Source organism: Chaetura pelagica, unplaced genomic scaffold (assembly GCF_000747805.2).
Source record: "Chaetura pelagica isolate M959 unplaced genomic scaffold, ChaPel_1.0 scaffold667, whole genome shotgun sequence".
Taxonomy (NCBI): domain Eukaryota; kingdom Metazoa; phylum Chordata; class Aves; order Apodiformes; family Apodidae; genus Chaetura; species Chaetura pelagica.
Window position 1 is genome coordinate 20,718 of NW_009953971.1, and position 13,658 is coordinate 34,375.

The window sequence follows — 13,658 nt, forward strand, 5'->3', positions numbered from 1 at the left end:
CAGCTGAGCTAGGGAGGGGTGAGGCAGGCAGGGTGGTGTGGTGCTAGTGCTTGGTGGGGGGCTCAGAGAGAGGTGATATCATTAAATGCATTGCCCAGTTCCTCGCTGATGGCTTTGTACTTTTTCTGCACATATACTTAATCTACAGGTGGGGGAGGAGGTGGTGGAATAAAGTTGGTGGGTGGGCAGTGGAGAGAGAGAGTGGCTGTGAGCAGGGTGCTGAAGGGCAGAGCCACGGATGCCAGCAGCTCTGCATCCCCACGCTGGACACCACAACATCCAACCTCCCCCCTCCCAGGACCCCTGCCCACCCCCTCACCTCAGACAAGCCCTGTCCAGCCCCACCAAGGGCACACCCTGGCCAGTGCTCCCCAGGAAAGAGGGACACGGGGCTGGTGAGGACATTTTACCTTCTAGATCATCAATGGTTTTCTCCAGCTTCGCCACAGACTGCTCCGCAAACTCTGCCCGGGTCTCAGCCTGCAGGAGTGCAGGGGGGAAGAGGGTGAGGTGCAGGGCACAATGGGGACAGTGCAGGCTGCACTGCACTGCAAATCTGCCCCGTCTCCATCCCCTATATCCCCCCACACAAGAGCCCTCCCCTGGGAAAAGCAAGGGACAAGGGCCCCGTGGACCTCCACGCCCTAAACCAGCAGCAGGGGTGAGAGCTTGTCCTAAAAGGAGACAGCTGGGCAAAGTGCCTCCAAGTTGGGCTTCCCATTGATCCCAACCTGTCCTGACCACCAAAAGCAGAGGCATCATGGAAGCCTGCATGCTTCACAGGTTGTGTGGGCAACCAACTCTAGACAGATCACCCCAAATTAGACATGGTGTGTGTGGGACATGAGCTCCTGCCAGCGCATGTCCTGGGAGCAGGACACTACATAGGGCAGAGGTGAAGGTGAGCAGAAGCAGAGCACAGCATGGAACTACAGGATGCACTCCAGCAGGGCTGTGCTCCCTGGGGATGCAAACACCAGCCCTCCAGATGGGACAGTGATCCTCTCTGGGGTAGTGGGACCCCATGGGGGCATCCAAGATCCAGCCACCTGCCATGCTGCAGGGCTGCAATTTGGGGAAGGGCATAACAAGGTCAAAACCCACATGGGATGGCAAACTTCTGCCAGCCCCTCTCTTAGGGGTCCCAGCCCCATACCCCTTACCTCCTTCAATTTTTCTCCCAGAAGCTTGATTTCCTCCTCATACTTGTCCTCCTTGGTGGAATACTGAACAGACAGAGACAGGCACCCATGAGCCCCACAGGACACCTCTGGCCATCCTTCACCCTGGTGGGGGATCCAGCATCCCTAGACCCCGTGCACTCTGTCCAGTCCCAGCAGCCCTGCTGGGTCCTACCTTTTCAGCCTGGGCCTCCAGGGACTTCAAGTTGTTGGTGACAATTTTCAGCTCCTCCTCTAGGTCAACACATTTACTACATTCCAAGAAAGGGCCACCAGGCAGGGGAGCAGGGCTGGGGGGCAGGTGATAGGGAGGAGCAGAAAGAGTGGGCATGAAGAAGGAGGAAAAAAAGAGACCAAGTTGAGAGAGGAGAAAACTCAAGCAGCACAGGAGGGGAAAGAGCAGAGCTGCTGTGAGTGGAAGCTGCCAGGACGCATCTGTTCATCCACTCCCTGTGCCTCCTTGCATGAATGTCCCGTACATCACTGCCAGCTGGGCTCTCACCAGCCCCACTGAGAAGGAGAGCAGGCACAGAGGGATGGGGAAGCGTGCCCAGCCTGGGCCCACCAGAGAGGAAGGTGAGAGAAGGTCGGTGGCAAAGGCAGCAGTGCAGAGAGGAGAGAGGTGGCTCACACGGTCCAAGAGACAGCAACAGAGAGGGGGGCTGCTGCACGTTGCCCTGTGCCCCTGCCCCAGTACCTCTTCCTCTGAGGCAATGAGGGATTTAAGAATCTGGTCCATGGTCCGTAGCTCTTCTTCCAATTGTCTCACACGGCTAGGGTGGAAGCGGGGCACCCCGGGGGGAGACAGCAGAAAACAGGGTCAAGGATGTGCTGCCAGCAGGTCAACATCTCCCTGCCCCCAGCCTGCAAGCCCAGGGACCACCCTGACAACAGACCCTGCTGCTCCCAGGGAGGGACATCCCCATCCCCATGTGGACACACAGCTGCCCCCAGCTGCCAGGGACTCAGGGCAAGGACTGCGTGGAACCTCTGCACGCTGCCCACTAGGAGCCCCACTCACCTCTCCGCCACCTCTGCCCTCTCCTCCGAGCGCTCCAGCTCTCCCTCAAGGACAACCAGTTTGCGGGCAACCTGTTGACAGCAGCAAGGGGCACACATCAGCCCCATGCTTGCCCTGGCACAGAGCACGGGGCTGTGAGGAGGCAGCCCTGGGTGCCACCAGGGAGTGAACACTGGGAGAAGGGGACACACAGGTGTGGGCACTCACCTCCTCATATTTGCGGTCAGCCTCCTCTGCTATGTGTTTTGCCTCCTTCAGCTGCACTTCCTGGAGCTCCATCTTCTCCTCGTCCTTCATGGCCCTGTTTTCAATGACCTTCATGCCTCTGAGGAAAGCCCAAATCAGATGATGTTACTGCTGTGGATCAAGGTGGCACCTGCACCTCCTGGCCACCCACTGTACCCGACCTGCTCTCCTCCAGCTCCAGAGATTTGGGACACCAGCACTCACAGGCCACCTCATGCAGTAGGGTCACACCAGCAGTATCCCAAGGATGTTCCTGCACACAATTAATGCAACAGAGCTGACCCTAAGGCCACCACAGGGCCATGTCCCAGAGCAAGATCATAAAATCATAGAATGGCTAGGGTTGGAAGAGACCTTAAAGATCACTTAGTTCCAACCCCCTGCATGGGCAGGGATACCTCCCACTAGATCAGGTTGCTCAAAGCCTCATCCAACCTGGCCTCAAACACTTCCAGGGAGGGGGCATCCACAACCGTCCTTGGCAACCTGTTCCAGTGTTTCACCACCCTAACAGTAAAGAATTTCTTCTTAATGTCTAAGCTAAATCTCCCCTCTTCCAGCTTAAAACCATTACCTCTCATCCTATCACTACAAACCCTGGTAAAAAGTCCCTCCCCAGCTTTCCTGTAGGCCCCCTTCAGGTATTGGAAGGCTGCTATGAGGTCTCCTCGGAGCCTTCTCTTCTACAAGCTGAACAGCCCCAACTCTCCAGCCCTCAGATCATCTTTGTGGCCCTCCTCTGTACTCACTCCAAGAGCTCTATGTCCTTCCTGTGTTGAGGGCTCCAGAACCAGACACAGTACTCCAGATGGGGTCTCACGAGAGTGGAGTAGAGGGGGAGAATCACCTCCCTTGATGTGCTTGCCATGCTTCTTTTGATGCAGCCCAGGATACGGTTGGCTTTCTGAGCTGCAAGCGCACATTGCTGGCTCATTTTGAGCTTTTCATTGACCAACACCCCCAGGTCCTCCACAGCCTGGCCATGGTGTCTTCACTCCACGCCACCCTCCATGCTGGTGTCCTTAGAGTCAGCACACCAAGCTTCCCTGATGTTGCTAACTAGGGTTGCCTGGGGGATTACCATGGTACAGACACTTTGCACGTTAGCTGCGTTCCACTTTAAAGGTTCTGTTAATTTTGTACCTTTCCTGAAAAGGTGAATATAGATTTGATTTCTATATCACCTTGCCGTGGGTTAATGCTGGGCTGGCAATTAAACAAATAGCATAAGATGTATTTTCAGATCCAAGCAATGACCTTGGTTCTGCACATCATTATCTAGCCATAACTAAAACACTGAGCATTATCAGCCCTAGAAGCAGACACTGACTGAAAATATGCTGTTAATTCCAGCAAGTGCAGCTACTTAGAAGAAACTTTACTGAAAAGTAAAATTACTAGAAAGAAAAATTGGTTCTGTCCTGGCTCAAACCAGGGCACACTTCCAGTAATCATCCCACACGGGCTCATGTTGAGCGTCTCATCAACCAACACCCTCAAGTCCTTCTCAGGGCTGTTCCAAATCCATTCTCTACCCATCCTATATTTGTACTTGGGATTGCTCCAACTGGGGTGCAGGATCTTGCACTTAGCCTTGTTGAACTTCATGAGGCTGGCATGGGTCCACCTGTCAAGCCTGTCAAGGTCCCTCTAGATGGCATCCCTTCCTTCCAGCATGTCGAACACACCACAAGGCTTGGTGTAATTGGCAAACTTGCTGAGGGTGCACTCAGTTCCACTGCCCATGTCCCCAACAGATGTTAAACAGCACTGGGCCCAGTACTGACCTTTGAGGAATCCCACTCATCACTGTTCTCCATTTGGACATGGAGCCATTGATCACTACTCTCTGAGTGTGACCATCCAACTAATTCCTTATCCACCAAGTGGTCCATCCATCAAATCCATATCCTTCCAATTTTGAGACCAGGATGTCATGCAGAACAGTGTCAAATGCTTTGCACAAGTCCAGGCAGATGATGTTGATGACTCTTCTCTTGTCTACTGACACTGTGACCCCATCATAAAAGGCCACCAAATTTGTCAGGGCGTGATTTGCCTTTGGTGAAGCCATGTTGGTTGCTACCAACCACTTCCACATTTTCCATGTGCCTTAGCAGAGCCTTCAGGAGGATCTGCTCCATGATCTTGTTGGGTACAGAAGTGAGACTGACTGGCCTGTAGTTCCCTGGGTCTTCTTTCCTTCCCTTCCCTTTTTGAAAATGGGGGTTATGTTTCCTCTTTTCCAGTCAATGGGAACTTTACCAGACTGCCATGACTTCTCAAATACGATGGAGAGCAGCATTGCAAATTCATCTGCCAGTTCCCTCAGGAACCACAGATGGATCTTGTCAGGTCCCATGGACTTGTGCACTGTCAGGTTCTTTAGATGGTCACAAACCTGCTCTTCTCCTACAGTGGGTGGATCTTCCTTTTCCCAGTCTCCACCTTTGCATTCTGTGACTTGGACAGTGTGGCCAGAGCCCTTACCGGTGAAGACTGAGGAAAAAAAAATCATTCAGCTTTCTCCATATCCTGGGCAACCAGGTCTCCTGTTTCCTTCTGGAGAGAGCCCACATTTTGCCTGTTCTGCCTCTTATGACTGATGTATCTGTAGAAATCCTTCTTAGTACCCTTGCTGTCCCTAGCCAGATTTAATGCTACTGGGGGCTTTAGTTTTCCTAACCTGATCCCTAGCTTCTTGGACAATTTCTTTGTATTTCCCCCAGACTACCTCTCGCTGCTTCCACCCTCTGAAGACTTTCGTTTTTCATCTAAGAGAGTCCAGGAGGTCTTTGTTCATCCATGCATGTCTCCTGGCATTCTTGCCTGCCTTCCTCTTTGTTGGGATGCATTGTTCCTGGGCTTGGAGGAGGTAATATTTGAATATTGACCAGCTTTCTTGGGCTCCTCTCCCGTCCAGGATTTTATTCCACGGTATCCTACCAAGTAGATCCCTGAAAAGGCCAAAGTCTACTCTCCTGAAGTCCAGGGTAGCAAGCTTGCTGCAGACTCTCCTTGTTGCCCTATGGATCCTGAATCCTGCCATTTCATGGTCACTGCAGTCAAGGTTGCCCTTAAGCTTCACATTGTTCACTAGGCCATCCTTGTTGGTGAGAACAAGGTCCAGCATAGCACCTTTTCTTGTTGGTTTCTCTACCACTTGGAAAAGGAAGTTGTCATCAATGCATTCCAGGAACTTCCTGGATTGCTAGTGCCTTGCTGTGTTGTCCCTCCAGCAGATGTCAGGGTGGTTTAAATCCCCCATGAAGACCAGGGCCTATGAACGGGAAGCTGCACCTATCAGCCTGTAGAGGGCCTCACCCGCTTGGTCACCCTGGCCAGGCGGCCTATAGCAGACTCCCACCGTAATATCACCAGCCCCTGTCTTCCCTTTAACCCAGATCCATAAGCTCTCCATCAGCTCCTTATCCGTCCCCAGATGGAGCTCCATGGTCTCCAGCTGGTTGTTGATGTAAAGAGCGACACCCCCTCCTCTGCCTGTTCCTCCTAAGGAGCTTATACCCATCCATTCTCATGCTCCAGTTATAGGAGTCATCCCACCATAGTTCAGTGATGCCAATAACATCCTAGCCCTGCAGGCTTGCACACATTTGGAGCTCCTCCTGCTTATTTCCAATGCTGCATGCATTTGTATAGAGGTATTTAAGTTGGGCCCCCATTGAAGCTGCCTCACTGCCTGGGATTTCATTATCCTTCATTTCAGGTATTCTCCTGCTGGCCTGTGATCCTTCTTCAGGCCCAGGGCATCTCTTACTCTAATTGGCTTCAAAGGGGTGGCAGTGGGATGGATTGAGGATCCCTTCCCCCAGCAACTCTAGTTTAAAGCCCTCCTTACCAGATTGACAAGCCTATTGCCAAAGATACTCCCCCCTTCCCTGAAAGATGAACCCCATTAGCCCCTAGGAGACCAGGTTTCTCAAAGTGAGTCCCATGGTCTAGGAAGCCAAAGCCCTGGCTATGGCACCACTCCCGTAACCACATATTGATTTTCCCAATATGATTTGCCCTTTCAAGCCCATTCTCTTTGACTGGATCGATGAAAAGACTATCTGTGCTCCTAAGTCCTTCACTGCCGCTCCCAGGACTCTGTAATCCTTCTTCATGGTCTTCAGATTGCTCCTTGCCATATCACTGGATGTCCTGGCGCTCCCCGGAGCCGCTTTTGTGAGAGTGGGGAGGTGAGCTCCGCCCACACCTCCTCAGCAGCCCTCTGACAAGCTGCCCTTCCCCCGTCGCTGTCCGGGCTTGTTCCCGGCTCCAGAAAGCTCAGTAAAAGCCCCCTTTTTTGCCGATATTCTACCCCGATGTGGACGTACCTGTACCAAAGCTGTTCGCCATGGTGCCTCTCAACCAGGCAAGTCCTGAACCCATCGTCTAGGGGGAGGGAATGTGTGCAGCCCAGGACAAATTGGCTGCAACCTCCACAAAAGCAGCCTGACAGGACAGCAAATTTTAGGAAATGCTAGAAAATATCCCATGAAAAAAACTTTTCCCATTCAGGGGTGATGTTCACAAGCAGGGGGTCACCAAACCCCCACAAACCCCCGTGGCAGGGACTCCTGCAGACTCTTCTCTCTCTCTCAGATGCTGTTGCTCAAACTGATTTTTGCCAATGGAGGGAACAGCTCACATAACTGTCAGGAATACTATGACGTGTCTGGGCATTCCCATACAACCTGAGTGTCCTTGCTTGCACGGCTCCTGTCCAGTAAACCTGCTTGGCACGAGGATAAGAAAACACACTCTGCAGGACTTTTTTTTAAAAAGGCTGGTTTGTTCTCAAAGGTCAACTGCAGTTCTGGGCCATTGCTCAGCTCTTCAGCAAAGACTACTCTGGGGTAGAAAAGAGGCTCCAAGCACCCTCTGGCTTTGGTTACAGACTGATATTTGTATAAGCACCAGATCAATTTTTTCAGGATTTTATGGGTGCCCTGAAAATTTCAAAGCGTACCAAGAAGGCCCATATCTGGGGGACTTCTCTGCATCGTGACTTTGCTCTTTAACCCTTTGGGGTCTGCGGAAAAACCAAGGCAAAACCCATGAGATCACTTCAGGGGGATCCCCAAACCCCACTGCGAAACCAAGGGGGCTGCCTGCAATCAAGGGTGACCTGACACCACCCTTGTTGTCCCTCTCTGTCACACCTCTCACTCTCATCAGCCGCCTTCTCAGCCTCCTCCAGCTTCTGCAGGGCAGTGGCCAGGCGCTCCTGGGCTCGGTCCAGCTCCTCTTCCACCAGCTGGATACGGCGGTTCAGAAAAGCCACTTCAGCCTCAGCCTGGGGGAAGAGAAACCTTTCAGTCACACTATGTGACATATAAATATATATATTTTTAGAAAGGGATTTTCGACAATTACTTTTGCACTCACTATCCAGAACACCCCTTCGCCAAGGCATGCATCCCATCACCTTTCTATAGGGACAATGGAGCTCTCTCCATCCCTAGTACCCTGTTTGATGCTGGCTCCTTCCAGCCACACAACCCCAGCCCAGCACATGCAGCCCCTCCACCACATCCTCGCACCTCTGGCTCCTGCCTCGGAGGGGGACAAGGCATGTTCGCCAGGGTAGGGTGGCCAGAGTGGCTACACCATCACGGGGATGGTATTTGGGGTTTGTGGAGAAGTGAGTAAAGGGGGAGGAATGCCCTGCGTGTCTTCGCTCCCTTACAGAGGCAGCAGAGCAAGACAAGAGCCTCTTCTGTGAAGACCCTCCAGCCCTGTGCAATGGGGCAGCCCAAAGCCAAATGCACCCTCCCTTCCAACTCCTTCCCCCAGCTGATGTACAGCGCAGTGCTGGGGGCAATGGAGTAAGTTGCCCTCAGCAGGCTGGAGCAAGCCACAGCTGCCAAGGTCCACGGGACCAGGGTTCCCAGCTTTCCCAGCCTCCCTGTGTGCAGGTGGAGCCAGGAGCCAAGGCCAGCGAGGAGCAGTGGCCCCGGCTCCCGCCAGCACCTGGCCCCACGCTCTTTCCATTTGGTAAAGGCATCCTGCCTGCTCCATTGCCACCACCGGGAAACACTGCCTCAGCAGTTCCTGCCTCCACTCCCCACCTGCTGCAGGGAATTAAAAACCCAAATGCAGAGAAATGAGTAGCAATGGGACCTCTCAGCAGAGAGCAGCCCCATGCACCAAGATGAAGGGAGGCATGCACCAACCTGGAAGATAATGAATGTCTCAGAATCACAGAATTACAGAATCACAGAATCATTCTAGTTGGAAAAGACCTTTAAGATCATCGAGTCCAATCATAACCTAACTCTACCAAGTTCAATCCTTAAACCATGTTCCTAAGCACCACATCTACACATATTTTGAACACCTCCAGGGATGGTGATTCAACCACCTCCCTGGGCAGCCTATTCCAGTGTTTTATTATCCTTTCAGCGAATAAATTTTTTATCTAATATCTAAACCTCCTCTGATGCAACTTGAGCCAATTACCTCTTGTCCTATCGCTTGTTATTTGGGAAAAGAGACCAATCCCCACTTTGCTACAACCTTTTTTAAGGTAGTTGTAGAGGTCTCCCCTCAGCCTCCTTTTCTCTAAACTAAACCCCAGTTCCTTCAGACACTCCTCATAGGGCTTGCGCTCCAGACCCTTCACCAGCTTTGTTGCCCTTCTCTGGACATGTTCCAGCACCTCAATGACTTTCTTGTAGGGAAGGGCCCAAAACTAAACACAATACTCAAGGTGCGGCCTCACCAGTGCCAAGTACAGGGGGAAAATCACTTGTCTAGTCCTGCTGGCCACACTATTCCTGATACAAGTCAGGATGCTGTTGGCCTTCTTGGCCACCTGGGCACACTGCTGGCTCATATTCAGCCAGCTGTCAATCAACACTCCCAGGTCCTTTTCCTCTGGGCAGCTTTCCAGCTTTTCTCTGCCCCAAGCCTGTAGCATTGCCTGGGGTTGTAGTGACCCAAGTGCAGGACCCAGCACTTGGCCTTGTTAAACCTCATACAATTGGCCTTGGCCCATCAATCTAGCCTGTCCAGGTCCCCTTGTAGAGCCTCCCTACCTTCAGGCAGATCAACACATCCACCCAACTTAGTATCACCTGCAAATTGGCTGAAGCTGCACTCAATCCCTGTGGGCATCAGCTATGGGCCACAGGCGGCCTTGATCTCGACAAACTACAGCTGTGCCCTTGACAGTTAGAGAAAATGTTAACCAATGGGAAGGAAGCGTAAGGTGCATGGACAGGAGAAAAAGGTATAAGAATGCGATGTAACCTATTAATAAAGGCTGATACTTGTGACCATCATGGCGTCCCGGTCCCTTGCTCTGCCGCAAGTGGTGACCCCAACGTGATAAGAATTGGTGACTATGGACCTGAGAGCAGCCCAGCCAAGTAAAAAAATAAAGGCGGACTGAGAGCCTAGTCCCGATGAGATCAGTAACTGCGGACTTAAGAGCAGTTGGCAGCGGAGCCCAGCTAAGAAAAAAAAAAAAAAAAGAAGGCGGATCGAGAGCCTAGGCTGAACACAGAAGGAATACACACCTTTGGGAGACAAAGGTGAGCAGCTGGGAATATAAATATGGGGGCAAAGGTGTCAGCAGAAGAGAGGTCTATATTAGCCATTCTGCTAAGAATATTGGAAAAGAGAGGCATAAAATGTGATGACCATGCACTACATACTTTGCTTGTCTGGTGCCAGAAGAATGGCGTGCAGGCTGATGCGCAAACAGCCTTTTTCATAGAGACATGGGAAGAGGCGGGGCATGCGCTTTGGGATGCAGCTATAAAAGGGAATGAAATGGCCACAAAGTCGTTAACAACTTGGCAGCTTGTGCTGGAGTCATTAAAACAGCTCAAGGCAGATCGGGAAGCTGCAACCGCGGTGCCGGCACCTCCAACCCCAGTACCTCTAGCCCCGGTGCAAGTGAACTCTAAACTGGCTCCCACGGCCCCTGCATGCATGGACGTGCCACTTCCACCTCCTGACTCGTTGCCCCCGTTACCCCCGAGACAGACGATGTATTTAAGGAAGCAGCAGTAAGGGAATCTGTGAGTTCGTGTTTAATAGATCTATCCTCCCCCGGAGAGAATGGGGGAGTGAAGTGTTTGCCCTCCGCCCTTCCCCTTCAGAACTCGCTGATTATACAGCCTGTGAAGTATCGGCCCCCTGCCCACCCCCTGCAGAACTCGCTAACTGCACAGTCTGTGATTCCAGCCCCGGAGCGAATGACGGAGTGACGTGTTTGCCCTCTGCCCCTCCCCTTCAGAATTTACTGACTATACAGATGGTTTATGTAGCAATTCAAGGCGCAGACCCAGGCAAATTTTGGAAGAAAGTGTATGAGCAGGCTAAGGAGGCAGGAGAAGTGGAACTGGCCGGTGATATTTTAGCTGGCCCTGTTATTCATGGTAATGAGACAGAATCAAATGAGTGGGATCCATTTCATTAGACTGTTCTACGTGATTTAAGAACTACGATTATGCAACATGGATTTACCTCACCGTATGCTCAGTCACTGTTACCAGTGATTTTTTCTAATGACCTAACCCCCTTCGACTGTCGTAACATAGCACAGATTTGCTTCTCACCAACGCAGTTACTTTTATTTGAAGCGCAATGGCGCCCACTAGTGAATGAAACAGCTCTGGCCAATTTGAACCGTCCTCAAGACTATCCTTGCTTTGGGGCTGGGCCAGCGGAGTTGATGGGAGATCCTCCCTTAAATACCCTGCAGCTGCAAGCCCGCCTGCATTCATCTATTTTACAACAAGATACAGTCGTACAGCTTTTTTCACCAAGGTGTGCGCGCCCTTCAGCATCAGTTTAATATTTCTTCCACAGCGGCATGAGATATTGTGGCCTCCTGTTCAGACTGCCCGCAACATATTACACTCCCAACCAAAGGTATTAATCCCCATGGTTTACAAGCGTTGCAAATCTGGCAATCAGACATGACCCACCTTGCTGAGTTTGGTCCTTTAAAGTATATCCATGTCTCTGTAGATACATTTTCTAAAGCTTGTTGTGCTTCTGCCCATACTGGAGAAAGAGCCAGGGATGTTGTAGCACATTGGCACGGCACTTTTGCCGCCCTAGGCATCCCGGCCACCATAAAAACAGACAATGGCCCCAGCTACACTGCTAACCGGACCCAACAGTTTTTGCAGTTATGGGGTGTCCAGCATATTACAGGCATTCCTCATTCTCCCACAGGTCAAGCTATTGTTGAGTGTGCACATCAGTCCCTCAAGGCATTGCTTGAAAAACAAAAAGGGGGAATGATGGGTGAAACTCCACAAGCCCGAGTGTGGAAAGCAGTATATATAATGAATCATCTAAGTATTCCTCCTCCTAGCACAGTACCTATTCTTATAACTCATTTTTCTTCTTTGCATTCTGACAGGGACCTAGTGCGATCGCGTGCCCCTGTTTGGGTTCCTAACCTTCAGACTCAAGTTTGGGAAGGCCCCTGGGACCTTGTTACTTGGGGGTGAGGTTATGCTTGTGTTTTCACAGATACTGGGATTCGCTGGGTACCTGCTCAGTGTGTACGCCCTGTCCTGGACACTAACCATCAGGACGACAGAATTAATGGCACCTCACCTGATGCCATGGAACAGTAAAGATATACGAGTATCATTATTACATGCCATAAATCAAACAAAATTTTGTACTTCAGTAGCCCAGATTGAGTATCCTTTTCATCAGCACGAAAATGATATTAAATTATATCCACCACTATAAGCAAAAAAGAGAATTGTAACAGATAATGTTGAATAGTATTAACACAGTAGATTTGTAGAATGCTAGGGAGTGCTTTGCTCTTAGTTCATTTTTGCTTCAGCTTGTGGCCAGAAAAGCAAACGCAAATGTAGATGCAAACGCAAATGCTTTGATAGAATAAGTTAGTGTGTTGTGTGGTAAAAGGAGCTAATGAGATTTCTGAATTATTGAGTGTCTTAGTAACTAATATGGATAGTGTTTGCCATGTTGTTTTATAGAATTGCACTGCTATTGATTTCCTATTGTTAGCTTATGGACGCGGATGTGAAGCTTTGACGGAATGTGGACTTGAAAGACAACTTAAAGCCAATCCACAAGGGCATCCAGGAACTGAGTGACACCACCAAAAGGATCGCAGAAGATAATGAATTTTTTGGACTGAACAAATGGTTGGAAGGTTGAAACATATCAGGATGGGTTAAAAGCTTGTTGCAAACAGGATTGTCAAGATTATGTGTCATCACTGTCATTTTCTTGGTAGTGCTGTGTTTGCTGTCTACTCTGCAAAGGGCCCTGCAGAGGATGGTAAACGCAGCCCTTTTGTTGAAAAACAAAAAGGGGGAATTGTGGGCATCAGCTATGGGCCCCAGGCGGCCTTGATCTCGACAAACTACAGCTGTGCCCTTGACAGTTAGAGAAAAACATGTTTGTGGGAAAAGAAGGTATGAGAGAGATACGGATGTGTGTTGACATTCTTGTAAGAAAATGTAAGAAACTTGTAACCTATCACAAAGTAAGATAGAATGCATGAACAGAAGCTGTTAACCAATGGGAAGGAAGCATAAAGCACGTGGACAGGAGAAAAAGGTATAAGAATGCGATGTAACCTATTAATAAAGGCTGATACTGGTGACCATCATGGCGTCCTGGTCCCATGCTCCACCGCAAATCCCCTCATCCAGATCATTGATATAAATATTAAAGAGAACTAGCCCCAACACTGAGCCCTGGGAAATACCACTCATGATCGGCCACCAGCTGGATTTGTCCCCTATTCACTACAACTCTTTGGGCCCGGCCATCCAGACAGTTTTTTACCCAGTGAAGTGTACATCGGTCTCCTGCTTATTCACAGGCTGGAGCAGGCCTGAATGGCTTCAATGCCTGGCCCCAGCCAGCCTCATGCTCCAGCACTGGGAATGACCCAGAGGACATTGGCCAAGCAGGAAGGCCATGGGAGCACCAAGGGGCTGTCACCCTGCATAGCCCTGCTGAGGACCCATGTTTCCTCATGGCAAGCCAGCAGGGTGGGGACAGTCATAGCCAGTACCACTCCAAGCAGGGCAGCCTGGCGGTGTGCTGGGTGGATGGCTGGACCCATGGCTGGCACAACAGCTGCCTCCACCTTAAGAACACCCTCTTTCTGGGCTCACCAAGAGCTCATCCCCAGCCAGACCACCCAATGGGGAGCTGGGGCTGGTCCTCACCAGGGTGACGCT

The 13,658-nt window shown here is 50.9% G+C and overlaps 1 protein-coding gene across 2 annotated transcripts in view; it reads right to left on the reverse strand.

Moving 5' to 3' along the window:
• LOC104392730 (tropomyosin beta chain-like) overlaps positions 1-13,658 on the reverse strand; it is a 27,356-nt gene that overhangs the window by 2,866 nt on the left and 10,832 nt on the right. Inside the window, exons 3-8 of one of the 2 annotated variants that reach the window (XM_010002164.1) lie at positions 7,617-7,750; positions 2,410-2,527; positions 2,203-2,273; positions 1,357-1,432; positions 1,164-1,226; positions 411-480 (exon numbers count right to left, since the gene is read on the reverse strand). In XM_010002164.1, the coding sequence (XP_010000466.1) occupies positions 411-480; positions 1,164-1,226; positions 1,357-1,432; positions 2,203-2,273; positions 2,410-2,527; positions 7,617-7,750 (532 nt within the window). Of the gene's footprint in view, positions 1-410; positions 481-1,163; positions 1,227-1,356; positions 1,433-1,878; positions 1,955-2,202; positions 2,274-2,409; positions 2,528-7,616; positions 7,751-13,658 lie in introns of both variants that reach the window. The other variant, XM_010002163.1, reaches the window with a different exon arrangement.